Source organism: Schistocerca americana, chromosome 3 (genome assembly GCF_021461395.2).
Source record: "Schistocerca americana isolate TAMUIC-IGC-003095 chromosome 3, iqSchAmer2.1, whole genome shotgun sequence".
Taxonomy (NCBI): Eukaryota; Metazoa; Arthropoda; class Insecta; order Orthoptera; family Acrididae; genus Schistocerca; species Schistocerca americana.
In genome coordinates this window covers 242408913-242435202 of record NC_060121.1, presented here as the reverse complement: position 1 = coordinate 242435202, position 26290 = coordinate 242408913, and the positions used below count along the sequence as shown (strand labels likewise).

At 39.1% G+C, this 26290-nt stretch overlaps 1 protein-coding gene across 1 annotated transcript in view; it reads left to right on the top strand.

Moving 5' to 3' along the window:
• The window catches only part of LOC124606745 (condensin complex subunit 2), a 195570-nt gene that overhangs the window by 61990 nt on the left and 107290 nt on the right, over window positions 1-26290 (top strand). Inside the window, exon 4 of the mRNA XM_047138782.1 lies at window positions 22286-22483. Within this exon, the coding sequence (XP_046994738.1) occupies window positions 22286-22483 (198 nt within the window). The remainder of the gene's footprint in view (window positions 1-22285; window positions 22484-26290) is intronic.

Here is a 26290-nt window from a genome sequence, read left to right as displayed (position 1 = left end):
GTCTGTTACAACTGTCACACCACCTCTTTTTATGTTTCCTTAAGTATGCAGGATTCTTCCTGAGTCTGCTTTTGTTTTTCAAGGGTTTTGGGGAACTCTGCTGAGACTTAAAAGCTGCAACTAAGACTCCTGGCAGTTTGAGAGGATTGTCACGGTCTCTTAACATCCAGCCTACTAATCTTGTAAGACTAGTCTTCCCAATGAATTATTAAGCAAAACAAAATAGGTGATTAGAACAGAACACTGATGGGTGTAACAATTTGTTAAAAATGATATGAGAGTGAATCAAATATAAATGGGATTTTATTTTTAAAGAATTCATTTTTTGAAAAACAAAAAGCAATTGCAATTTATTTTTTCACAAATTTCCCACTTTAATTTCAAAACTCCTTAGGCTTACAGTTAAACGTTATCATGTTATAAAAATTTGACTACAACATTATGTTTTGCAGAAGGGCAAAAGTATTTGACATAACCATAATTTTGAAAAAAGTTAGTCTTTTATTTTAATTTTAGTAAATATATTTCTTTAATCATTTAATTCCACACAACCTTAAATTTCATGCTAATTACTAGGGACTGGAAAATGTAGCATCTATTTTTGACAAAATTCACATCTATTTTGTGTCAAAATATATGATCAGACGCACAAATTTAAAAGGTTGTAACATTACACGAGTGAAGATAAACAAAGTCTTAGCTCTTTGAAATTGACTTTAAAAAAGTGCTGACTGGGAACTCTGTGACTGGAATGTTTGCTTTTCAAAAATGATTTTTCTGTTGTAAAGCAGCAGCATTTCCCAGCCATTGAACTGAACATATCTCTGATTTAAGGTGTCTCTGGACATTATTTGTCTTTATCCACTCAGTTCTGCTGGCTATTAATTTCAACCTTTCATGGGCTTTCGTAGCCATGTTACCCATGTTTGACATGGCTACAGATAGAACTAACAAGGCATTTAGCATAGAAGTGTACAACCAAATGCACAGAAACTCTGTTTTAACATTAGGGGAAGACTTTCGGTGCAGTCAGAAAACATGACAAATTTCTGATGTTGTGATGGTCGTGATTGAAATTCGTAATGGAGCAAGATTACTTGCTTTACTTATTTCAAAATAAAAAAACAACAAGTAATGCATAACACAAGGTTTCGGTTCCATCTACTATGCAGTTGCTTGTTGAGGTTAGCAGAGTATTGTTAACGACGTAGTTCAGGCCCATCCTCTAGTGGTATAAGATGCAACCACAGTTCAAAAATCTGCCACCTAACTTGCCACATTGAATGATCCGCATTTAGGGTTACCACACTACCGCTGTCCTCATTGGGACCCTCTGAGAGGGGGGTGTAGAAATGAAATAAAAATATTATTTAATATAATTACTTTTCATTTAGAAGACAATTACATGGAACTTGTTGCAGCAGAAGTAAATGGCACACCATATTTTTTGGAAGATTTCACCTTTTTCAGCAAGTCCTTTTTCTCTTTTATGTATTTATAAAACTCCCAAGTCAGCTTATAGTTAAACTGGCACTATGAGATTGATTCCACAGTCCCTGGCAGCAGCTAATTTCTTTCATCAGTCAACTAGGCCAACATCAGTGAAAATACTCTTTCCACAGTGGTGTTGTGTGTGGTAATAGAAAACAAATACATAATTTGAGCATTTGCCATTTACGTTCAGGATTTTCAGTTTCCTTAAGAAAGTAAATCTACATTTCTTCCACAGTGTGTTCAAACTTCCATTCTTCCGAGTTGATTGGCGACTCCATGGAGTGTTCTGTGCACCACGAGCAGATAATGGGTATACTTGGAAGGAGAGACAGCATTGGTCGTATTTTTGTTTTGTTTTATTAACCGCAAAATCGATTTTCGGTCACTTAGTGACCATCTTCAGTGCTGTAATATAAAATTTAAATTGGTAGGCACTGGTGTCAACAAGCTTAGAGCGATCACATTGTTGACACTAGTGCCTAGCAATTTAAATTGTATATTACAGCACTGAAGATGGTCACTAAGTGACCGAAAATTGATTTTGCGGTTAATAAAACAAAAAAAATGCGACCAATGCTGTCTCTCCTTCCAAGTATATTCTTCCGAGTCATACTTAGTTTCTAAAGAGCTCTTCAGATACATAGATTACTAAAAACATTTGAAGCCAGAAATCTTCACACCTGTTTAGTCAAGTGTATAGTTGTGTTTTCAATCATCACACAAGTCTGGGATTTCATATAGCGTCATCCAATCAAATACTTGATATTTATTGAAAGAAATAGCCCTTTTCTGTAAATAATCAAATGCTTTGATATAGAAAGCCATTGTTTCTTCTTCAAATTTCGAAATAGACTAATTATTTCTTGGGTAGAGTTCTCATTTTTTAATTTGTTCAAATTCATCTTGGTTTGCATGTCAATAAAACTGGCAGTCTTCCTTCGATTCAGATACCTCTGAGTGTCTATTAATATAGTTCGCATTTCAATTATCAAGACTTTATTCTTCTCCATTATTTTTAAATTTTTTTTCAAACAAAGCCAAGTTGGACGGCAGAAACATGAGGTAAATTTCAATGATTGGACAGCTGAAAAAAATCTGAAATTATTTTAGGTGGCCTGTCTTCAGCATCAAAAAATTGTTTTAATGGAATCCAAAGCTTAACAATTCTCTCAACTGCAGGTATTAATGATGGCCATCTTGTTTTTGAGTGAGACAAAAGAGCAGATCTCTTTCAGCTGCTCTGTCCTTACAGTGTATATTGAAAAATAATTAAATAAAATAGAGGGAAACATTCCACGTGGGAAAAATATATCTAAAAACAAAGATGATGTGACTTACCAAACAAAAGCGCTGGCAGGTCGATAGACACACAAACATACACACAAAATTCAAGCTTTCGCAACAAACTGTTGCCTCATCAGGAAAGAAGGAAGGAGAGGGAAAGACGAAAGGATGTGGGTTTTAAGGGAGAGGGTAAGGAGTCATTCCAATCCCGGGAGCGGAAAGACACAAGCAGACGTATTTAAAGAGGTCTTTAAATATGTCTGCTTGTGTCTGTATATGTGTGGATGGATATGTATGTGTGTGTGTGCGAGTGTATACCCATCCTTTTTCCCCCCCTAAGGTAAGTCTTTCCGCTCCCGGGATTGGAATGACTCCTTACCCTCTCCCTTAAAACCCACATCCTTTCGTCTTTCCCTCTCCTTCTCTCTTTCCTGATGAGGCAACAGTTTGTTGCGAAAGCTTGAATTTTGTGTGTTTGTTTGTGTGTCTATCGACCTGCCAGCGCTTTCGTTTGGTAAGTCACATCATCTTTGTTTTTAGAAAAATAATTAAATATTTTCATGATGGTTATTTCAATTTTGACATTTAATACTCCAGCAGCACTTGCACTTGATGTGGTAGTCTACTGTGGAGAATATGGGCAGAGCATCCAATTCCTTCTACATTTTTTCCTAGTTCTTCTTTAATTTGGTAACATTCTTCTGGCCAGGTCGATAAAGCCCTCTGAAGTTGGTATTGGTATTGTCTCCACAAAAAGCGATTGATTTATCTAATGAAATTTGCATTTGTCTTAAAGTGTGTAGACAAAACTTTGGAATTGTGTCTGATGTTCCGCCACTCAGCAAATCAAACTTAAACAGTTTCTATTGGATTCCGTCAACATCAGTGAAGTATTGAAGGAGGAAACATCTTTCCAGCCTTGGCATTTGACGCAGCAGTGTCTGTGCCAAAAATGAAATTTCTTGCAATTGTATTATGCATTCGGACATGGTAAGTATTTTTAACTATTGCTGTGGCTTTGATCCTGGTTGTAGATTGCATTGTTGCAACTCGGGAGTCTCTTTAATCATGACTGTAGAAATAGGTTTTGATGTCAATGCTACAGGTCTCACACGACGTGTCCTGATCTATACTCCTTTTCTTGACAAAAGACTATTTTTTGGTGTAGTGATCCAAAAAGTGACACTTCCGTTTTCCATTCTTAGTCACTTTCCTAAGTGTTGATTAGAAAAGTTTATTCGATGCTAAACAGTTGACAATAACACTTAAGTCATTGAAGTACATGTCCCTATACACTTCAAGCCCCATGTACCCACAGTAAACACTTCAGACATTACTAACTTGCACTCATTGGCTGTATTACATTTAGAAAGAATAGTCTTATCAGATTGCTGTTCAAATTGGAACTGCCTGATTCTTCTCCATGGTGCTGCTTAAATAGTTCCAGCCCCATTCTACTGTAGAAGACTGGTATTTTCTGGAATGATGCCGCTAGATCCAGAAGGTGCTTGCATCGTCGATACAGGATACACAACGTGCAATGTCATCTGTTTGACGACCTTGTCAATGTAAACTTGTTGACATAAATTAAACTAACTGAGGCTGCATTTACATGTTGTGCTAACAGATGGCGTTACTTCAGTACCTGAACCGAGCTCATAACAGTATTTTGCAAAATTGGGAAAAAAATGCGTCTTGTCGGGTTGTAGGGACAAGAAGGTCCAGAACAGTGATGGCACCAATATACATATCAGGACAGATGACAATCCCATCCCCATTATACAATCTTTCGAGCTTTAGCTGACTAACTGACTGTATCTGGCATGGTACCATATCATCAAGCGCATTGGTAAGTCATTGTATTTGTACACTTTTTATTTTGCAAACAGTTTCTTACGCTCATTATCTTTCCAAATTGGGCTTCACCAGATGATGTACGAAATGAGTAACTGAAAATTGGTTCCATTTTCGATTTATATGCAGAAAATAAAGCTATTTCAAACTATCTGTGGTGAAATAGTTCATCTTGGTAAAATTCGCTATGAAGTAACGTCTATTAAATAACTTTGTGTTTTCACATTTTTAGGTGGAATTCGCACCTATTTCGTATTCATCACAAAATGCAAATTTTTCCAGTCCCTGCTAACTACAAAATTATATTGGCTGCTTTCATTTACAGAAGATTCTGAGTAAGAGATACACATTTTAGTCTGAATGTTTCTTATTGCATTATCAGGGTGTATACGACCCGGGACAACCGGGAGATCCGGGAAAAACCCGGGAATTTTTCCATCCAGGAGAAAACCGGGAAAAACCCGGGAATTGTTTAGAATTCCGGGAGTTTTTCATTGTTTTAGTTTTCAGTTAAATTTTTGTGATTTTGACTGGTAAGAACCAATACTCTAACAAAGGAATTATTGTATACCGCTAGTGCAGAATGATACTGCAGCAACAAAACCATGAACGGGAGAAAAAAAAAAAAAAAAAAAGAAAATAAAACTTAAGTTGCAAAGGAAATGCGCCGTATACAACAACAAAACAGTGCTCGTACAAGCGTCTGCCAACAGTAAAGTGTGTCAAAGGCTTTAGAAACACTATGCAATGCTTTATAACAACAAATTGCCACCGATGAGCGTGACGTGACAACTGTTTAAATTAGATACGTTTGAGCAGTTGCGGGCGGGCTCTTGCGCAAGCGCAGTTGAGTCGCGTATGAGTAGTACTTTCTCCCGCTTCTGGTTACGGAAGTTGGCTGGGCGCCACTACTTAATATTGCCCCAGTTCGGAAATATCATAGGTCCGGGGCTGATGCACAGAACAGTCAGAGTTGTGGTGGGGAGGTGGGTCGTGACCTGTGTTTATGTTCAGTGATTTTGTTGTTTTCTCTTCGTTTATTGCTCTCACGTTAAATGATAACAAATCTGATTTTTGTGTTCAGGAGCTGTCAAATGATTTAAAATACGTTCGCATAATTACGGCAGGCTAAAATATGTTAATAATTTCAGATTTTATTTCCACCTTTGACAGTCAAGCCTTACAGAACAATGACGTTATTTTTGCTGGTTTGCTAAAGAGATTTGGCTTTTATTAATCCTTTCTACTGAGGTAGTAAATTTATTTGAAACGAAGTGTTTAATTTCACACTATTGGCTAGTTTCAACTGTTCGCTTCATTTCAAGTGCACGTATGGCATTATGCTATAATAAAGAACCAAACTTGAGTACTGGTACTCCAAGAAAATTTACATACGGATGTGCATTTTAAGCTGAGTTATGCACTTTAGTATGGTTCGCGAAATCCCGACGCTCTTGAAGTATCCTTTGATGTCTTGTTTCTTTTATGACATATGTAAGATCTTTTAATGTTTTACACGTACAAACATATGGGCTTCCTGCGTCATCGTGGCTGCGCAAGCGCGGTGACGCCATTTATCTGGCGCTTTCTTGCAAATGCTGAAACGAACCTATTTCTAACAGGTGGCGGGAAAATATTGCGAATGGTGGTTTGAAAAGCGCTACATTCAAAGCAGATTTCCTTTTACGCAAGATGAATTATGTGCGAGAATGTACAATGAATTACTTAAAACACAAAGCATTTGACTCTCATTTAAAAATCAACTCTTTGAGGACGACCATTTAGAAGTATTTCGAGCCCAGAAGATGAGACATTTGCGTCGTTATTAAAAATTTTACTGGCACATTTGTGTGTGTATCTTATAGTGCAACAAGCGCAAAAAAGATCAACATTATATGTAACTGCTTAGCTTCTCTTCCAACTTATTAATCTTCGAGACCAATATTTTATGTGAATGCTATGTATATATATTTAAGCCATTAACTTTTCTTATTTGTGTATTCGCGCTACGTAAGAGTGATCTTGCTATTGGCTGACTACATCACGTGTCCTATTGCTGTCATCAGCTGGCGAGATCACGTGAATGAGCTATGACGCTTACAAAAGCGCATCACAGTCTCAGTCTCACTTTCAATGCTTCGGAAAGTGACATGCGTTATTTGGTGGAATTCAAATTTATACCTTCGTAATACGAAAATATGCAGCGTACATGTTGCTGCACATCAAAGGTCTTTCAGAACGTGTTTTTCCTCCTACGTTTCGTTTTCTAAAGTGCCGGAAAATTATACGTCGGTATATAAAACCCTAAACATTCAAAGGATTGATGACTTTTACAGTGTCGAGGAAGAGTATACTGTCACTTAACACGGAAAAAGTGTGTTTTCATCTGGGAGAAAGAGTATTTTTAACCGGGAAATCGGGGAATTTTTTTCCTTGTCCACGTATACACCCTGATTATGAAGCATGCTGTTTATATGCATACAACATTGAATAACAAATGTTACAAGAAATGAACTGTAAAACATTATAATAAGTATAACCTGGTAGTCAAGTACTTCTCTACTGGAAAGTGTATAAAATGGTGATTGACAGGAATCTCAATCTGGCATATTACATGTGTCAAAATAAATTTATAATTCTAAAATAGGATTCTTTTGAAAGGATCCTCATACATAATTGTAGTGGCCCTGACATCTGTCAGACTCCGTAACAGCCACATCCCTGTAGAGAGAACTACAATATAATGTCCCATTAGTTAATTCTGTGACAAAAAACATGTTATGCACAACAAGAAAGCCTACAAAAAATATGTTTGAAAAGTTTTCTGCCATTTCATCAAATTGTTTGCACTTGTGTGAACTGTGTAACTCAATAAATATTGCAAAACGATCTGTTGGTCATCAGTATATTAAAAATTAAATCTAATATCCAAAATGTCCATCCCCGTGAACCATGGACCTTGCCGTTGGTGGGGAGGCTTGCGTGCCTCAGCGATACAGATAGCCGTACCATGGGTGCAACCACAACGGAGGGGTATCTGTTGAGAGGCCAGGCAAACGCGTGGTTCCTGAAGAGGGGCAGCAGCCTTTTCAGTAGTTGCAGGGACAACAGTCTGGATGATTCACTGATCTGGCCTTGTAACACTAACCAAAACAGCCTTGCTGTGCTGGTACTGCGAACGGCTGAAAGCAAGGGGAAACTACAGCCATAATTTTTCCCGAGGGCATGTAGCTTTACTGTATGGTTAAATGATGATGGCATCCTCTTGGGTAAAATATTCCAGAGGTAAAATAGTCCCCCATTTGGATCTCCGGGCAGGGACTACTCAGGAGGACGTCGTTATCAGGAGAAAGAAAACTGGCGTTCTACGGATCAGAGCATGGAATGTCAGATCCCTTAATCGGGCAGGTAGGGTAGAAAATTTAAAAAGGGAAATGGATAGGTTAAAGTTAGATATAGTGGGAATTAGTGAAGTTCGGTGGCAGGAGGAACAAGACTTTTGGTCAGGCGAATAAAGGATCATAAATAAAAAATCAAATAGGGGTAATGCAGGAGTAGCTTTAATAATGAATAAAAAAATAGGAGTGTGGGTAAGCTACTACAAACAGCATATTGAACACATTATTGTGGCCAAGATAGACACGAAGCCCACGCGTACTACAGTAGTACAAGTTTATATGCAAAGTAGCTCTGCAGATGATGAAGAAATGTATGATGAAATCAAAGAAATTATTCAGATAGTGAAGGGAGACGAAAATTTAATAGTGATGGGTGACTGGAATTCGGTAGTAGGAAAAGGGAGAGAAGGAAACGTAGTAGGTGAATATGGATTGGGGCTAAGAAATGAAAGAGGAAGCCGCCTGGTAGAATTTTGCACAGAGCACAACTTAATCATAGCTAACACCTGGTTCAAGAATCATAAAAGAAGTCTGTATACATGGTAGAAGCCTGGAGACACTGACAGGTTTCAGATAGATTATGTAATGGTAAGACAGGAATTTAGGAACCAGGTGCTAAATTGTAAGACATTTCCAGGGGCAGATGTGGGCTCTGATCACAATCTATTGGTTATGAACTGTAGATTAAAACTGAAGAAACTGCAAAAAGGTGGAAATTTAAGGAGATGGGACCTGGATAAACTGATAGAACCAGAGGTTGTAGAGAGTTTCAGGGAGAGCATTAGGGAACGATTGACAAGAATGGAGGAAAGAAATACAGTAGAAGAAGAATGGGTAGCTCTGAGAGATGAAATAGTGAAAGCAGCAAAGGATCACATAGGTAAAAAGATGAGGGCTAGTAGAAATCCTTCGGTAACAGAAGATATATTGAATTTAATTGATGAAAGGACAAAATATAAAAATGCAGTAAATGAAGCAGGCAAAAAGGAATACAAATGTCTCAAAAACGAGATCAGCAGGAAGTGCAGAATGGCTAAGCAGGGATGGCTAGAGGACAAATGTAAGGATGTAGTGGCACATATCACTAGGGGTAAGATAGATACCGCCTACCGGAAAATTAAAGAGACCTTTGGAGAAAAGAGAACCACTTGTATGAATATCAAGAGCTCAGATGGAAACCCAGTTCTAAGCAAAGAAGGGAAAGCAGAAAGCTGGAAGGAGTATATAGAGGGCCTATACAAGGGCGATGTACTGGAGGGCAATATTATGGAAACAGAAGAGGACGTAGATGAAGATGAAATGGGGGATATGATACTGCGTGAAGAGATTGACAGAGCACTGAAAGACCTAAGTCAAAACAAGGCCCCGGGAGTAGACAACATTCCATTAGAACTACTGACAGCCTTGGGAGAGCCAGTCCTGACAAAACTCTACCATCTGGTGAGCAAGATGTATGAGACAGGTGAAATACCCTCAGACTTCAAGAAGAATATAATAATTCCAATCCCAAAGAAAGCAGGTGTTGACAGATGTGAGAATTACTGAACTATCAGTTTAATAAGCCACAGCTGCAAAATACTAACGTGAATTCTTTACAGACGAATGGAAAAACTGGTAGAAGCCGACCTCGGGGAAGATCGGTTTGTTGGGACATGTGAGGCAATACTGACCCTACGACTTATCTTAGAAGATAGATTAAGGAAAGGTAAACATACGTTTCTAGCATTTGTAGACTTGGAGAAAGCTTTTGGCAATGTTAACTGGAATACTCTCTTTCAAATTCTGAAGGTGGCAGGGGTAAAATAACAGGGAGCGAAAGGCTATTTACAATTTGTACAGAAACCAGATGGCAGTTATAAGAGTTGAGGAACATAAAAGGGAAGCAGTGGTTGGGAAGGGAGTGAGACAGGGTTGTAGCCTCTCCCCATTGTTATTCAATCTGTATATTGAGCAAGCAGTAAAGGAAACAAAAGAAAAATTTGGAGTAGGTATTAAAATCCATGGAGAAGTAATAAAAACTTTGAGGTTTGATGATGACATTGTAATTCTGTCAGAGACAGCAGAGGACTTGGAAGAGAAGTTGAACGGAATGGATAGTACAAAATTGTTAAGGCTTTCGTGGCCACTTCTTGACAAACTGCCTATTGGCTTCTGTCTTGGGTTCTTCGGCCGACGTTCATCTACTGATTTTTCTGACATTTCGCCAGCACGAGTGGCTGGCATTGTCAAAGCTTCACCCTCCATTGCCGTTGGTGAACTGGAGGCGAGTTCGCGGCCGCAGACTATATGTACCTGGCGCGCCAACGTCCGAGGGCTTCTCCGCGGTCATTTCCGGTGTGGTTCTCCTCTTGGTACCTGCGACGGTCGTTCGCTGCAGTACGGGAAGCCAGGATCCGTTTACCTTAAGGCTTTCCTCTTTCTTGTTGAAACTGTTCGCGTGTTTTTGGCTGTAGAGAAGCACTATCACACGCGCTTGTTCAGAGAAGCTGTAGAAATCCAAAAACACGCGAACAGTTTCAACAAGAAAGAGGAAACCTTAAGGTAAACGGATCCTGGCTTCCCGTACTGCAGCGAACGACCGTCGCAGGTAGCAAGAGGAGAACCGCACCGGAAATGACCGCGGAGAAGCCCTCGGACGTTGGCGCGCCAGGTACATATAGTCTGCGGCCGTGAGCCCGTCTCCAGTTCACCAACGGCAATGGAGGGTGAAGCTTTGACAATGCCAGCCACTCGTGCTGGTGAAATGTCAGAAAAATCATTAGATGAACGTCGGCCGAAGAACCCGAGACAGAAGCCAATAGGAATGGATAGTGTCTTGAAAGGAGGATATAAGATGAACATCAACAGAAGCAAAACACGGATAATGGAATGTAGTCGAATGAAATCAGGTGATGCTGAGGGAATTAGATTAGGAAGTGAGACACTTAAAGTAGTAAAGGAGTTTTGCTATTTGGGGAGCAAAATAACTGATGATGGTCGAAGTAGAGGGGATATAAAATGTAGACTGGCAATGGCAAGGAAAGCGTTTCTGAAGAAGAGAAATTTGTTAACATCGAATATAGATTTAAGTGTCAGCAAGTCCTTTCTGAAAGTATTTGTATGGTGTGTGGCCATCTATGGAAGTGAAACATGGCCGATAAATAGTTTGGACAAGAAGAGAATAGAAGCTTTCGAAATGTGGTGCTACAGAAGAATGCTGAAGATTAGATGGGTAGATCACATAACTAATGAGGAGGTACTGAATAGGATTGGGGAGAAGAGAAGTTTGTGGCACAACTTGACTAGAAGAAGGGATTGGTTGGTAGGACATGTTCTGAGGCATCAAGGGATCACCAATTTAGTATTGGAGGGCAGCGTGGAGGGTAAAAATCGTAGAGGGAGACCAAGAGATGAATATACTAAGCAGATTCAAAAGGATGTAGGTTGCAGCAGGTACTGGGAGATGAAGAAGCTTGCACAGGATAGAGTAGCATGGAGAGCTGCATCAAACCAGTCTCAGGCCTGAAGACCACAGCAGCAGCATCCAAAATGTAAATATTTAGCAAGTCAGATAGCAATTCACATATGACCATAGGCATGAAATGCAAACTCTTTCTTCATTTTCTTGACACATTTCTGCTCATGCATGTCATTGACAACCTCTTTCAAACTCCTCATCTGCAGTTCGTGGTCTTGCGGTAGTGTTCTCGCTTCCCGCGCTCGTGTTCCTGGGTTCGATTCCCGGCGGGGTCAGAGATTTTCTCTGCCTCGTGATGACTGGGTGTTGTGTGATGTCCTTAGGCTAGTTAGGTTTAAGTAGTTCTAAGTTCTAGGGGACTGACGACCATAGATGTTGAGTCCCATAGTACTCAGAGCCATTTTTGAATCAAACTCCTCTTTTCTTCTACAGTCTATCATTTAACATCTCCTCCCATTGCAATCCTCTTTGGGCTACATTATCCTTCACCAGGTTTCTTCATCTTATTTGTGGTCTTCCAATTGGTGTTCATCTGGTTCCTGTTCATTCTAGGGCTCCTCTTGGAAGCCTTTCTGTTTCCATTCTTCAAATGTGGCCGAACCGTTTAAGCCTATTACTCTCCATGGTTTATTTGGAGATCTGCAGTGTGTTTTGCATTATTTCATTCCTTGACCTTTCCCTTCTCATCTCACCCAGAATCTCTTGTAGAAAATGCATATCTGTTACTTGTATTGTGCTCAGATCTTTCTTTGTCCAAGTCCAGGGTAGATAAAAACAAACAACTTATAAAAGTTAATATAAAAACAAAAGGCTATAAACTACAACTATAAAAATTTATTTTGATTAATTTGTGTATTTGAGTACATCTTTGATCACTGGGTTGTTTTGAAAATCAGCCTTATGCAAACACAGTTAGTTTATTTTTATATTTACCCATACATTTTTAGACACCTGTGTGTCCTCTACTGTGGGTCAAATTTTTATTTCTGTAAAGTACAATATGAAATTTATAATAATTTAACTGTTGTATTTATAAATTTCATATTATTCTGTACAGAAAAAAAAATTTCACCCACTGAAGATGACACATAGATGTCTAAACACGTATAGGTAAATACAAAAATAAACTAATTGTGTTTCCTTAAGGCTGATTTTCAAAACAACCCAACTTTTTATTGCAAACACAGAATAACATCAAGAGGAGCTTCAAAACTGTTGGCAAATACTTTTCTGGCTTTTAAGTGCATAAGGGTCTGGAGTGCCGTATCTTGATTTCAGCGTCTTCAGACAGTTGGTGAGTTGAGAGTGAAGGATTACTTTGGATGTTTGTGTATTCTCTAACAAGAGGATGGCCTTGATTTAATTGGGTTGTGCGAATGTGGCCGAGCGTAACAATCCATTTGGTAGGTGAATTGGTGATCTCTTGATGCCTCAGAACATGTCCCACCAACCGGCCCCTTCTTCTAGTCAAGTTGTGCCGCAAATTTCTCTTCTCCCCAATTCTGTTCAATACCTCCTCATTAGTTTTTTGATCTACCCATGTAATCTTCAGCATTCTTCTGTAGCACCACATTTTGAAAGCTTCTATTCTCTTCTTGTCTAAACTATTTATAGTTCATGTTTCACTTCCATATGTGGCTACACTCCACACAAATGCTTTCAGAAATGACTTGCTGACACTTAAATCTATACTCGATGTTAACAAATTTCTCTTCTTCAGAAAAGTTTTCCTTGCCATTGCCAGTCTACATTTTATATCCTCTTTACTTCGGCCATCGTCAGTTATTTTGCTCCCCAAATAGCAAAACTCAGTTACTATGTTAAGTGTCTCATTTTGTCTCATTTCCTAATCTAACTCCCTCAGCATCACCTGATTTAATTAGACTACAGTCCATTACCCTCGTTTTGCTTTTGTTGATGTTCATCTTACATCCTCCTTTGAAGACACTGTCCATTATGTTCAACTGTTCTTCCAGGTCCTTTGCTGTCTCTGACAGATTCACAATTTCATCGGCGAACCTCAAAGTTTTTATTTTTTCTCCCTGGATTTTAATTTCTGTTCTGAATTTTTCTTTTGTTTCCTTTACTGCTTGCTCAATATACAGATTGAATAACATTGGAGAGAGGCTACAACCCTGTCTCACTCCCTTCCCAACCACTGCTTCCCTTTCATGTTCCTCTGCTCTTATAACTGCCATCTGGTTTCTGTACAAATTGTAAATAGCCTTTTGCTCCCTGTATTTTAACCCTGCCACCTTCAGAATTTGAAAGAGAGTATTCCAGTCAACATTGCCAAAAGCTTTCTCCAAATCTACAAATGCTAGAAACGTATGTTTACCTTTCCTTAATCTATCTTCTAAGATAAGTCGTAGGGTCAGTATTGCCTCACGTGTCCCAACAAACCGATCTTCCCCGAGGTCGGCTTCTACCAGTTTTTCCATTCGTCTGTAAAGAATTCACGTTAGTATTTTGCAGCTGTGGCTTATTAAACTGATAGTTCAGTAATTCTCACATCTGTCAACACCTGCTTTCTTTGGGATTGGAATTATTATATTCTTCTTGAAGTCTGAGGGTATTTCGCCTGTCTCATACATCTTGCTCACCAGATGGTAGAGTTTTGTCAGGACTGGCTCTCCCAAGGCTGTCAGTAGTTCTAATGGAATGTTGTCTACTCCCGGGGCCTTGTTTTGACTTAGGTCTTTCAGTGCTCTGTCAATCTCTTCACGCAGTATCATATCCCCCATTTCATCTTCATCTACGTCCTCTTCTGTTTCCATAATATTGCCCTCCAGTACATCGCCCTTGTATAGGCCCTCTATATACTCCTTCCAGCTTTCTGCTTTCCCTTCTTTGCTTAGAACTGGGTTTCCATCTGAGCTCTTGATATTCATACAAGTGGTTCTCTTTTCTCCAAAGGTCTCTTTAATTTTCCGGTAGGCGGTATCTATCTTACCCCTAGTGATATGTGCCACTACATCCTTACATTTGTCCTCTAGCCATCCCTGCTTAGCCATTCTGCACTTCCTGCTGATCTCGTTTTTGAGACATTTGTATTCCTTTTTGCCTGCTTCATTTACTGCATTTTTATATTTTGTCCTTTCATCAATTAAATTCAATATATCTTCTGTTACCGAAGGATTTCTACTAGCCCTCATCTTTTTACCTATGTGATCCTTTGCTGCTTTCACTATTTCATCTCTCAGAGCTACCCATTCTTCTTCTACTGTATTTCTTTCCTCCATTCTTGTCAATCGTTCCCTAATGCTCTCCCTGAAACTCTCTACAACCTCTGGTTCTATCAGTTTATCCAGGTCCCATCTCCTTAAATTTCCACCTTTTTGCAGTTTCTTCAATTTTACTCTACAGTTCATAACCAGTAGATTGTGGTCAGAGTACACATGTGCCCCTGGAAATGTCTTACAATTTAAAACCTGGTTCCTAAATCTCTGTCTTACCATTATATAATCTATCTGAAACCTTCCAGTATCGCCAGGCCTCTTGCATGTGTGCAACCTTCTTTCATAATTCTTGAACCAAGTGTTCGCTATGATTAAGTTCATAGGGGGGGAGGGTGTTCTAGATATTACCTTCATAATGTGGTTTGGTTCTGTGTCGACCTATTTTACTTGGGTACTTTGATTTACACTTGCATGTCTTATTCTGCAGTGGAATATACCAAACTAAGTCGCGTTCAAGGATCCTTGTGCTAAACAACAACGATTTTGTGGAAAGTTGTACCTGATTCGATGTTTCACATTATTATTATTATTCGTATTATTATTATCATTATTATATGTTTTATGTAACTTAAAGTTCTCTCCATGGTCACACCAAAATATGTTGGAGTTTCGTAGTAGGAAAAAGTGATATTTCCATAAAATATTAACATTTTATGGTTGTCCAGCCTGTTGGTTAAATTTAAATGTAACACCTTTTTTGGTGGGGTTTGTGTTATGCATCCATTCGCATGAGGAAGTGCTTAAATTCTTCGACAGTATTTCCTGTACTGTTTCTGTGTCCTTAGGCTGCCCAGGTATAGGTGTATTCTAATTTTATAGCCTCTGTTTGAGGCATGTCTGTGATATAAAATCTGAAAAGAGGTGGTGCTAGGACAGATCCCTGTGGGAGCCCATTGATTAGTTTCATTTTTATGCTCCTTCTATTTCTTATGTTAACTATTAAGGGGTGTATTCCTGAGCTCCTGATTCAGTGTGTGAGTTGGGTTTTCCGCAGGTTATGATTTGCAGAAACTTGTAAATAAAGCTCTGTATCCAGACAGCCTCTGTATCCAGACAGTGGCATTGTTGCTGTCAGTTTGATAAACACGACAGATGTCTTTTTTTTTTTTTTTTTCCTCCATGCATCTATCTTTAAATGGATAATGGGACAGCAGCTGATAATATAAATGAAGCAATGAACAACACCGTCAGCTGTGTGTCTCTATATTTTATTTATGCGAGCAGTTTCAGTGGCCACTCTGCCATCCTCAGGCCTCTGGATACAGCTAGTATAACAGCAGCATTAACTATTCAAAATGCAACATCATACTGTCAATAGTAACCATAATGAAACAAACTTATATTAGCTAATATTGTACTATACCAAATGAAATTACATCTGTTGCCAGCAAAATTCTAAGACTATTAAAGAACCATAATTACAAATATTGTACCATTGTAAAAATCATAATTATTTACCGTTGAAAACCAAATGGCTAAAACAATAGTTGTATTGCTTGCTAACAGCAGGCTATATGAATGAGTGGTATCCATTCTTTCGGACATGTCTGAAAGAACAGGTGTCATGCATTCATATAATTGAGTTTCCTGAGTGGGCTATGAATCCACCACCTTCAGTGTGATGCACAATCATGTTCAACCTCATGTGGGAATCTCGAAGTAACGAGCACGGAGGATGTGGACGGGGACTGCAGATAGGTGGCACTAGGTGGGAGTGTGGGTTAGCCGGGGACATACTGAGATTGTTGGTGGCACTGTGGTTAACACAGCTGCCTAGTACGCTGGAGATCCAGGATTTGAATTCTGATCTGGCACACATTTTGATGTTGCTGACTCCGCATAATGTCCTTATGCATCTGACATCATGAGTCCCTTCACTTTCTTTCCTTTCTTCCCCCTCCCACCTTCAATTTGCATAATAAGAGCAGGCTGTCAGATATATTGAGTGAGATGCAAACATATAGTAAAACGTGTAGATCAGTAAGACAAATTGAATTACATAGAAACATCCAAATAAGGTAGAAATAACATGTTAATGCAATGTTACATCAGACTAACTAAAACGTTCCACCAACTTTGTCCAGTATACTAGTTGGTTGTTTCTGGGGTAGTTTGATAAGTCTGGTAAATTTCCATGAAAGAATAGAAATTTTTGTTGTACCTTCATAGTTGGTAAGCTTGACTGTTCCAATGATAGTATAAAGAATTTCAACAATCTACAGTGTAAGTGCATTGTTGACAGCAATCTGATTTGGTCATTGTGTTGACTGCAAATAAAATGGAGAAAACATCTTCATGCTGTTATAAAAATTTTTTATTTGCCTTTCTTCCTGTGTTTCACTTTCTCCTTTTTTGTACCTTATCTGGCCTTCGTTGACCTTTGGTAGACCTTATGGTTTTCTTCCGCTGGATTTTGCAGAGTAGGCCATCTGTGATGTTTAGTCATGTTGACCTGTCTGTTCGAGGAAGAAGGGATTGATGACCTAGTAGTCTGCTCCCTTTAATCATCCAACCAACCAATCAACCAAAAAATATTGTCGTGGGAATCAGAACACTTCGACTTATCTGAAGCTGCCAACCTTGATGGGGACAAAGACAGGCAGCACTGTGACGCCAGTGCACTTGTACCATCAACAGTGGTGATACACAATGACTCAGCAGAAGGCAAGGCTGGTGGCCAGCCCATGACCCACCTGGGGGTGTTTGCTACATATATCTAACTATACCACCTGCCAGTTGTTGAAATGTGCGGTCTCATCCGCGACAGAAGTGGCTTATAAGGTGCTTGTTCGCCTGCTCCTTGAGTATTGTTCACCTATCTGGGATCCCCATCAGGTAGGACTAATAGAGGAGATAGAGAAGATGCAACGAAGAGTGGCATGTTTCGTCACGGGATCGTTTAGCTGGCAAGACAGCATTACGGAGATGCTAAACAAACTCCACTGGCAGACATTACAAGAGTGGTGTTGTGCATCACGGAGAGATTTACTGTAGAAGTTTCAGGGCAGCACTTTTCAGGAGGAGTCCAACAACATATTACTTCCCCCACATACATCTCACGTATTGACCATGAGGAGAAAATTTGAGAAATTAGTGCCAATACAGAGGCTTACCCACAATCACACTATTCGCGAGTGTAACAGGAAAGTACCCTCCACCACACACCATTAGGTGGCTTGACTATGATGTATATGTAGATGCCATAAGTTCATATGATTTGGTAGTTGGAGCTCCTTCTGCTAAAGAAGTTCAGACAAGGCCAATGTCCTAGTTTGGACATGGACCTCAGAGTTGGGTATCAGTTGGGCAGGCACATCTCTAGGCAGAGAGTATGTACACAAGGCAACATATTGGGGGCACTTTAAGAGACAGTAGCACAAGAGGCCTTGCAGGTCAGTTATCCAAGCTGCATACAACTCCCCAGGGCACCGTGGAGTGGGTTAAAATTCAACCGTGCTGCCACCACATTGGTTTGGCATCCAGAACACTGTGTGAGCAACTGAGAGTGTTCCTAAAAAATGAGTTTTTTTGGGTGTGGTATAGCATTTCAAATTTGGTACAATTTTGTACAACGCCGTACTGCTGGATAATAACAAGGCAGCCTTATCAGCTCGATCGACAATATGCTTTAACTTGGAAGTGCAGCCAGAACTGGTCCAGCATTCTGTAAACTCTTGGAAGCTGGCAAACTGCGTCAGTGGTGGTGGGACAGAAGGCTTCTCTGCAGACAACTGGCTCGCCACCAGCATGGTGGCAGCTCCTGTATCTGCTCCTGCTGCAGCTTTGTTGCTGCTCCTGAAGGTGCAATGATTGCCGCCAGCATTCCAAAAATTCTGGGTCCGTGGTGGCCACAATTTAACGCTACGAAAAAAAAAAGAAAAATATCACACATGTGTGAATGTCCTCAGTCACAACTTTTATATCCACACAGGTGTGGCAATTCCTCGAAACTGTCCTGTCAGCACAAATGTAACTTTCCTAGTCAGTGGTGGCTCAGCTACAGAAGCCGGGGAATTGGACTTTGGAAGAGGAAAGTAAGTTCACATATGGATCAGCCTGTGGGAGAGCAGTGTCCAAACACCTCATAGGGATGAGCACAAGTTAAGTCACAACACACAACCAGTGTGAGCGCCTAAATAGTTAGCTAACATGTGGAACCAAGAGCATGGTGTGATGTGGAGGCGAGGCCCACACTGGTCAATGTTAGTGTAAGAACTGATGGGCTGGCCTATTGCCACTGGCAAGTAAACATCTGGGTCACCAGTTCTGCCCATACAATGCTCTGTGTTACTGTCCGTGACAGCTTGCCGCACTATCCTGCCATGAGACCCGGGCCAACTCGTGTGCATCCTTGTCGATGTCTGCTGGTGGGGATATTGAAATTAGAAACCAGCTTACTTTTTAGAGGTTTTATTTTATGTGAGATGGTCTATACAATTATAAATTATCCTCTCAAGCAGTTTATATAGCATGTCGAGCAGGGTAATCAGGTGGTAAATATTTGGCAGTAAAATGGCATGATATTGATTGTGATAACCTAAGGTAAAAAAATTTCTTAAGCGGTCTATTGCAAGTGACACTTTGTGTAAAACAGACTATGTATACTTTCTGTTTTTGTACATAAATCAATTTTGTTAGTTGCACATTGAATGGCATCCACTCGGAATCCGAAGCGGCACCACACAAAAAACGACATTCAGTGACACTGAAAAGCCTACAAGTGCTACACAAACTGCCAGATGCGTCTCCCCCCCCCCCCCCCCCCCCCAATAGTAGACGCTTTTTGGACACCACAAAATAAAAATGAACATTTTATCTCTCTCTGGTTATTACTCGACATTAACCATTGTACTTTCCATGAATTGGGAAAGTCTCTTAGACATACATATGCAAAGTGACTAAGTCACATCTAATACAGCTCAGAATTTGGAATTCCTTGAAAACTTCATGAACAGACTGTTCTCATTCAAAATTATTTAGGTCTACGCCATTTACAGTTATGTTATTCAGAGAAGACGACTAGAATACTACGTGAAACTGAAGACAGGTTGTCAAATTGCCCATGGATTTTCAAACATTTCACTAACATATTGCGGGTATGAGGTTTGTTGAATTGGCTCCTATCTTGTCACAAATGAGGCTACAAGATGAATAATCCTCTCTCCTCTCCTAAATTGAAAGAAAAAAAAAATGAAATCATTAATTGCTCATTTCCACTAACTTTACAAATTTCATAATATTTTAGCTGCCACAGAATCAAACTTTTATTTAATCTCATTAAGAATACTTCTCTGCCAAGTTACGTGAATAATTTACAATAATCAAAATGCATTACTTTTTTAAAATCAAACATTGAAAAATCCAGGATGAAATAATGACAAGGTTATGAAAAGGAAAGCGTGCTACACACCATATAGCAAAAATGTTAAGTCACAGACAGGCACAACAAAATACTACTAACAAGTAAGTTTTCAACCAGAAGGCCTTCCTGTGAAGTAGATATCATAGACACATACACATTCATGCAAATTCAGCTCGCTCACACGAGACAATGGTCATGTGTGTGTGTTTTGTCTATTTCGGAAGAAAGCCTTCTGGCTTTGTATCTTTCCCTTTCATGATATTATCATTACTTTGTTAAACATACTCTTACTGCAGCTCTCAGCTTGTTCAACAATTAATACCTCAAATAACATCAACATTACTAATTGTGCAGGAAAGGTCAGTACACATTTAAATTATTTAAGCATTACTAGATTTTTGGAATTGAACACTTTAATGAATTCTTAATGAGATACACACCAATACACGCTACCTATACCCATAGTAACAAGAGAAATACAGATACATCTGTGTATAGGTGACACACAGAAACTGGTCCATCAAGCATGCATAGTTAATAGGTGTGTTATTACACTTGTCAGCTCTCTTTCAGCATCCCAAATATATCTATTTGCTTGAGTTCACACCAGGTGCTGCATCTGACATATTAAATGAAAATTGAAATATCAGGCAGATATCAGTACCTCATTCTCGAAATTTAACTTAGAACTAAAAATAAAAAATTCATAATCTGCATTATTATTCTTCATATGTGTTGAGAACAGCTGCACAGAAAACTGTAATAAAAATTTAAAAAAGGGGTTATTTGATTATGGTGTCCATTAACTGACACAGTGCAAGAAAGGAAAAACAATATTTCATATCAGACATCTAACCTTCCAGCAGTAAAGCATATTAGTACTATACAGTATCATATGGAGGACACAGTCTTGCTAATTTTAGTGAGGTTTTTAAAGTTGTGTAGGTAAATCATGGATGTGGATGTTAGAGATCTATAGAGATGATAAGAGGAGGAAGGGATAACTGCAGTGAAGAATATTACTATAACAATCAGTGGTGAGTTGGAAACAATGTCTTCCTTAATCTTGACATTTAACTTCTCGATATTCCACAAGTCTGAGATTGGTGGTGTTCTCTGCAAAAAGGTGGTCCTTAACTTCTGTAATGCTACATTCAAATTCAGATGCTGGTGATACTGTACCCTCCAGTCCATGCAAGCTTTATGCAATGTTAGCTAAAAACATTTTTGAACCTGGACCAGAATGTTCCTCTCTGATTTCTGGGTCAGCTGCTGATTCCTCAAAACATGAGCAAGTGATGTCTAGTGTGAATACCGTGTCAGGTGGCACAGTGCTCATGACATTGACGTCTCATTCGGATGGAATTGAGTTTGAATTCCCATTTGGCTAACCTAATTTAGATTGTATAAATTTCTGGAGTGAAGTATTTACCAGAAAGATTTGGTGGCAGAAAGTCATGGTGCTTAGAAAAGTTTGATTTCCTTAAAGGCAAGAATAGTCCTTTAAACAAACTACAGCAGGTTCTTAGTTTTGATTTATTTATGTTTTACCAGAATTTTCCATTAATATGCTGGTCCTGGATGTGGACTTAAATACGTATGTGTTCAGTGGGGCTTAAACACCATCTGCTACAATGGTAAAGTGAAAGATTTTTTTTTGTTTGTAGAGGTCATGTGCTTTTGAAGGAAGTGGCACATCCTTCCTCAGTAGTGGTGTAGTCAGCAATAGGTGTCTTCTGGTCTCCTACTTTTGGAGATAGTCATCAGTAGAAAACGGTCACACATATACACTTTTACTGAACTTCTTATGTGAAATCAGACAATGTCATCACTGTTTTTTTTTTTTTTTTTCTGCAGAAACCATTTTGTCATAATTTCTGTAGAATTTCTTTAATTATCTTCAATTGGTGAATGACCAGTGATGAGTTGACGGGTGACTGGATTTGTATTCATTTGAATAATATGGATTGTGATAAGGTGTTAACTATTGACTTGAATACAAAAAAAAAAAAAACTGTACCCAGGATGAACAGAGATTTGCTCTTACACCTGCCTTGACCTTCTTGACAAATGTTTCTGTTGCTTCATACCATATGTTTTCAAGAATTGACATAAAAAATTTAACTTATGCTCAGATGAAATGTTGATTTTAAAAAATTAGAGAATTAACATGAAGTTTGTGTTGTTCCTTTGTCAGGTTGCCAGTTGTGCTCTAGATGCAAGTACAAAGATATATGCTGCTCGAGTTGATCGTGTACATTCCGATGGAATGAAAATGGCAGGCAGTCTCTGTATGCTTGGTAAATGTAAGAATAATCGCAGGAAGGCCGAAAATGATAAGGAATGCATAGAAAATGCAGTGGAAGGTACAAAAAAGGTTACAAGAAGACGAAAGGTATAGTTAAGTGTACAATTTTGCTTGCTTGTATTCTCCATGTATTGGATAAATGTTGCTACTGTGTTGCTATTGTCTCTTTTGATGCAATTGTTCGCTTACTAAAAGCTTACAGTGAAATTAAACAAAAACGAGAAAATGACCTTTACATGTGTTAAATGATTTGGAATTTGTTTTAAGTTTGGTATTTTGTGTTAATGCAGGAGGATTTCCTGTCATGTTGTTTCATTTTTTAAAGTGGTTTCCAAATCACTGAAACAATAACTCAGAGACTTGCTCTTTATTTCAAACACATATCATAAATAAAACAATGGAAACTCCAGGTAGGAATATAAAAAATGTAGAAAAAGATAGATTGCTACTTACCGTAAAGAAGACGCTTATGTTGTAGACAGTCACAATTAAAAGAGTTACATAAAGCCTTCAGCCACAACCTTCATCAGCAAAGAGAAACACATCCAATTCATACACATGAGCAAGCACACCCCACACACACACGTATCTGCCAACCCCGGCAGCTCTGACCAAATCACACATTTTCAGTTGATCAGTGCCCAGCGGTGTAGCTCTTTATTCCACCTCAAGCATTGCTTGGCAGTGACGACAGGAATGTGTGGCTTATGAGGAGCTGCTCAGTATTGTATCCCCATTCTTTTGAACTCCCTAGGCACAGTCATTGTGCTAGCTGGACTGCTGGTAGCACTTTGTAACTCACGATTGATCCATTCCTCTGATTTTGTACAATTTTTACAGCCAACCTCTGTAATCCTCAGTGGTTTCTGTCTGTCTGTTTTGTCATGGTATTGGTTTAGCAGCAGTGTTTCCAATTCACAGTCACATCATCAACAGTAGACTTGGGCACCATTAGAATGTATGAAATGTTCCTGATAGATTTGTTACACTGGTGATATCTAATGAGTAGTCAGCATTTGAAGTCACTGAGCCCCCCTGATTGACTCATTCTGCTGTTACTGTTTCTCTGCTAACAACACAATACTCCCTGCCTCCTTTTGCATTGACTAGTCTACCTCTTGTGACATCTAGTATCTCTCTCTCTCTCTCTCTCTCTCTCTCTCTCTCTCTCTCTCTGACAGCATGAGAAGAAAAGACTGTTGGTACCATTACCATTGCTGGACAAGATCTGTAAACCAGAGAACTTGAAGGTATGAGATAGGGTAATAAGCAAGACATAAACAGAAAAAAAGATAAGTGAACAACGAAAAGTAATTGGTGTTCCGCCCCCACCTATCTACCATATATAATGCACTTCATTTTACATTCTCGTGACTCTTCCACAATGTTTTTTCTGTAATCTCTGTCTTGCTTATTACCCTATTGTACACCTTTAAGTTCTCTGGTTTTCAAATCTTGGCTTACACTGATACCAACAGTCAGTCTTCCCTTCTCAACCTGACCCATGGTTCTGAGCAGCCTTTCCATATCTCAATTCCCATTTTCTAAACCTTACCTGTCGTTTTCCTTCATGTCTCTGCCTTTCCCTTCAAACCTTCTGCCAGAAGAAGAAGCTACTGGCTATGAACTCTTGTGTGTTTCCACATCTTTTATGTCTTTGTTCCTGTCACTGCTATATGTAAAATAAAAGTTAGCACTAACTCACAGTTTGTTAAAATTTATGCTAGTGTTATCCAGAATGCAAAAAATATAAGTCTAATACAATTAGTATAAAAGTTAGAAAATGGAAAATCTATGATGGGCTTCATACAATAGCTGAATAGTATACAGCAGTAATTTTCATTGTGGCTATCTGCCACTCAGTGCCTCCACTATGCAGTGAGCAGCAATCCATTCTTTTCAAATTGTATTATGAAAGTTACTTTTTCTCTGCTTTGACTACGCCATCATTTCTTCTATTACCTACACAAAGTGCCAGACATGTCAGCTAAAAGAACATGCCAGTTTCACATCCCTCAAAGGGGTGTGTTCATGTTATGATTTAAAGTGAAAATGGCTTCTAAAATTCATCACAAACTTAATTCTGTCTACAATGGAATGTTTTGAATTGACAAATGAGGAAAACTGGTGTAATGCACCAAAGATGGAAGCAATATGTTTGTGCAGAAAGGATGATGAGGAGGGCACTCACGATAGTATGTAAATGATTGAGGAAGAGATCAAAGCCAACAGATATTTAACCCTTACATAACATGAGGTCAAAATGTTTCATGAGTTGGTTGCAGGCAGTTTTGGGTTCGTGGAAACTGTGTACATGTAGGATGTTGAAATATGCAGATCAGTAACAAAGTTTTGATGTACACGTTATACAACAAATCCAAGATAAAAGTGGCACTGTATCAATAATACTCACATTCAGTCCTATAACAACTTAGAGAATGATTTAAAACCATACATGGCACTTTCAAGCAACAATCAGCAACTAAAGCTGTGACATTTAACTGTGCCCGTAATGGGATTGAAGATGGGGGAAGAGGAAATAGTAAAACTGTGACATGTTATGTATGCTGTAGGACTGCTTTTTTTCTTGTCTGTACTGTGTAATACCGTTATGGCATGAAAAGACTAAACTTGTTTTGTAGTTGTTCCAGTGTCACATGCTGATATTTTTTACAGATCAGAGGTGTCATGTTTCAGGAGTGTAGCCAAGAATATAATAGTCTTACCTGCCTCAGCTATCATAAAAAATGTGTGGTAGATGAAAATTGTATTAATAGAGTAAATTTCACATTTTGTGACAAGAGTAAACTATTATCCCATTTTGAAACTTCCTGGCAGATTAAAACTGTGTGCCCGACCGAGACTCGAACTCGGGATCTTTGCCTTTCGCGGGCAAGTGCTCTACCATCTGAGCTACCGAAGCACGACTCACGCCCGGTACTCACAGCTTTACTTCTGCCAGTATGTGAGTACCGGGCGTGAGTCGTGCTTTGGTAGCTCAGATGGTAGAGCACTTGCCCGCGAAAGGCAAAGGTCCCGAGTTCGAGTCTCGGTCGGGCACACAGTTTTAATCTGCCAGGAAGTTTCATATCAGCGCACACTCCGCTGCAGAGTGAAAATCTCATTCTGGATATTATCCCATTTTCTTTTTGCTGCTGCTGTTGTGGTCTTCTCCAATGACTGGTTTGATGCAGCTCTCCATGCTACTATATCCTGTGCAATCCTCTCTATCTCTGCATAACTACCAATACCTACATCCATATGAACATACTTACTGGATTTAAGTATTGGTCTCCTTCGACAATTTTTATATCCTACATTTCATTCTACTGCCAGATTGCCAAGTTCTTGATGCCTCAGGATGTTTCCTAACAGCCAGTCCATTCCTTTAGTCATAACTATCGTAGATTCATTATAAGTAGCAGCAATAGAAACTCCTGGATGGAACAGTATGTAAAACCAGAGAAAGTCAGTCACTCGTCTTGAGTATAATATAAATGGATAGATAAAAAAAGGTACTCACCAAACAGCAGCAGGAGAACACGCACACAAAAAGGTTTAACTTTTACAAGCTTTCAAAGCCTATGGCTCCTTCTTCTTGCAGAAGAGTCGAAGGGGAAGGAAGAGGGGTGAAGAGGGATGAAGGGGAAGGAAGAGAGGTGAAGGGAGAGGACTGGAGAGGTTTAGGAAAAGCGGTACAGATCAGAAAAGTCGCCCAGAACACCAGATCAGGTGAGACTTGCTGGATGGGATGAGAAGGAAAGATTCATTGTTGGTGACTGCTCCAGACAAGATTTGAAAACCTGAGAGCTTAAAGGTAGAAGACAGGGTAATATGCAAGATGAGATTACTGCTAAAACAACATGCATGAGTAAATAAGGGTGAAAAGCTAGG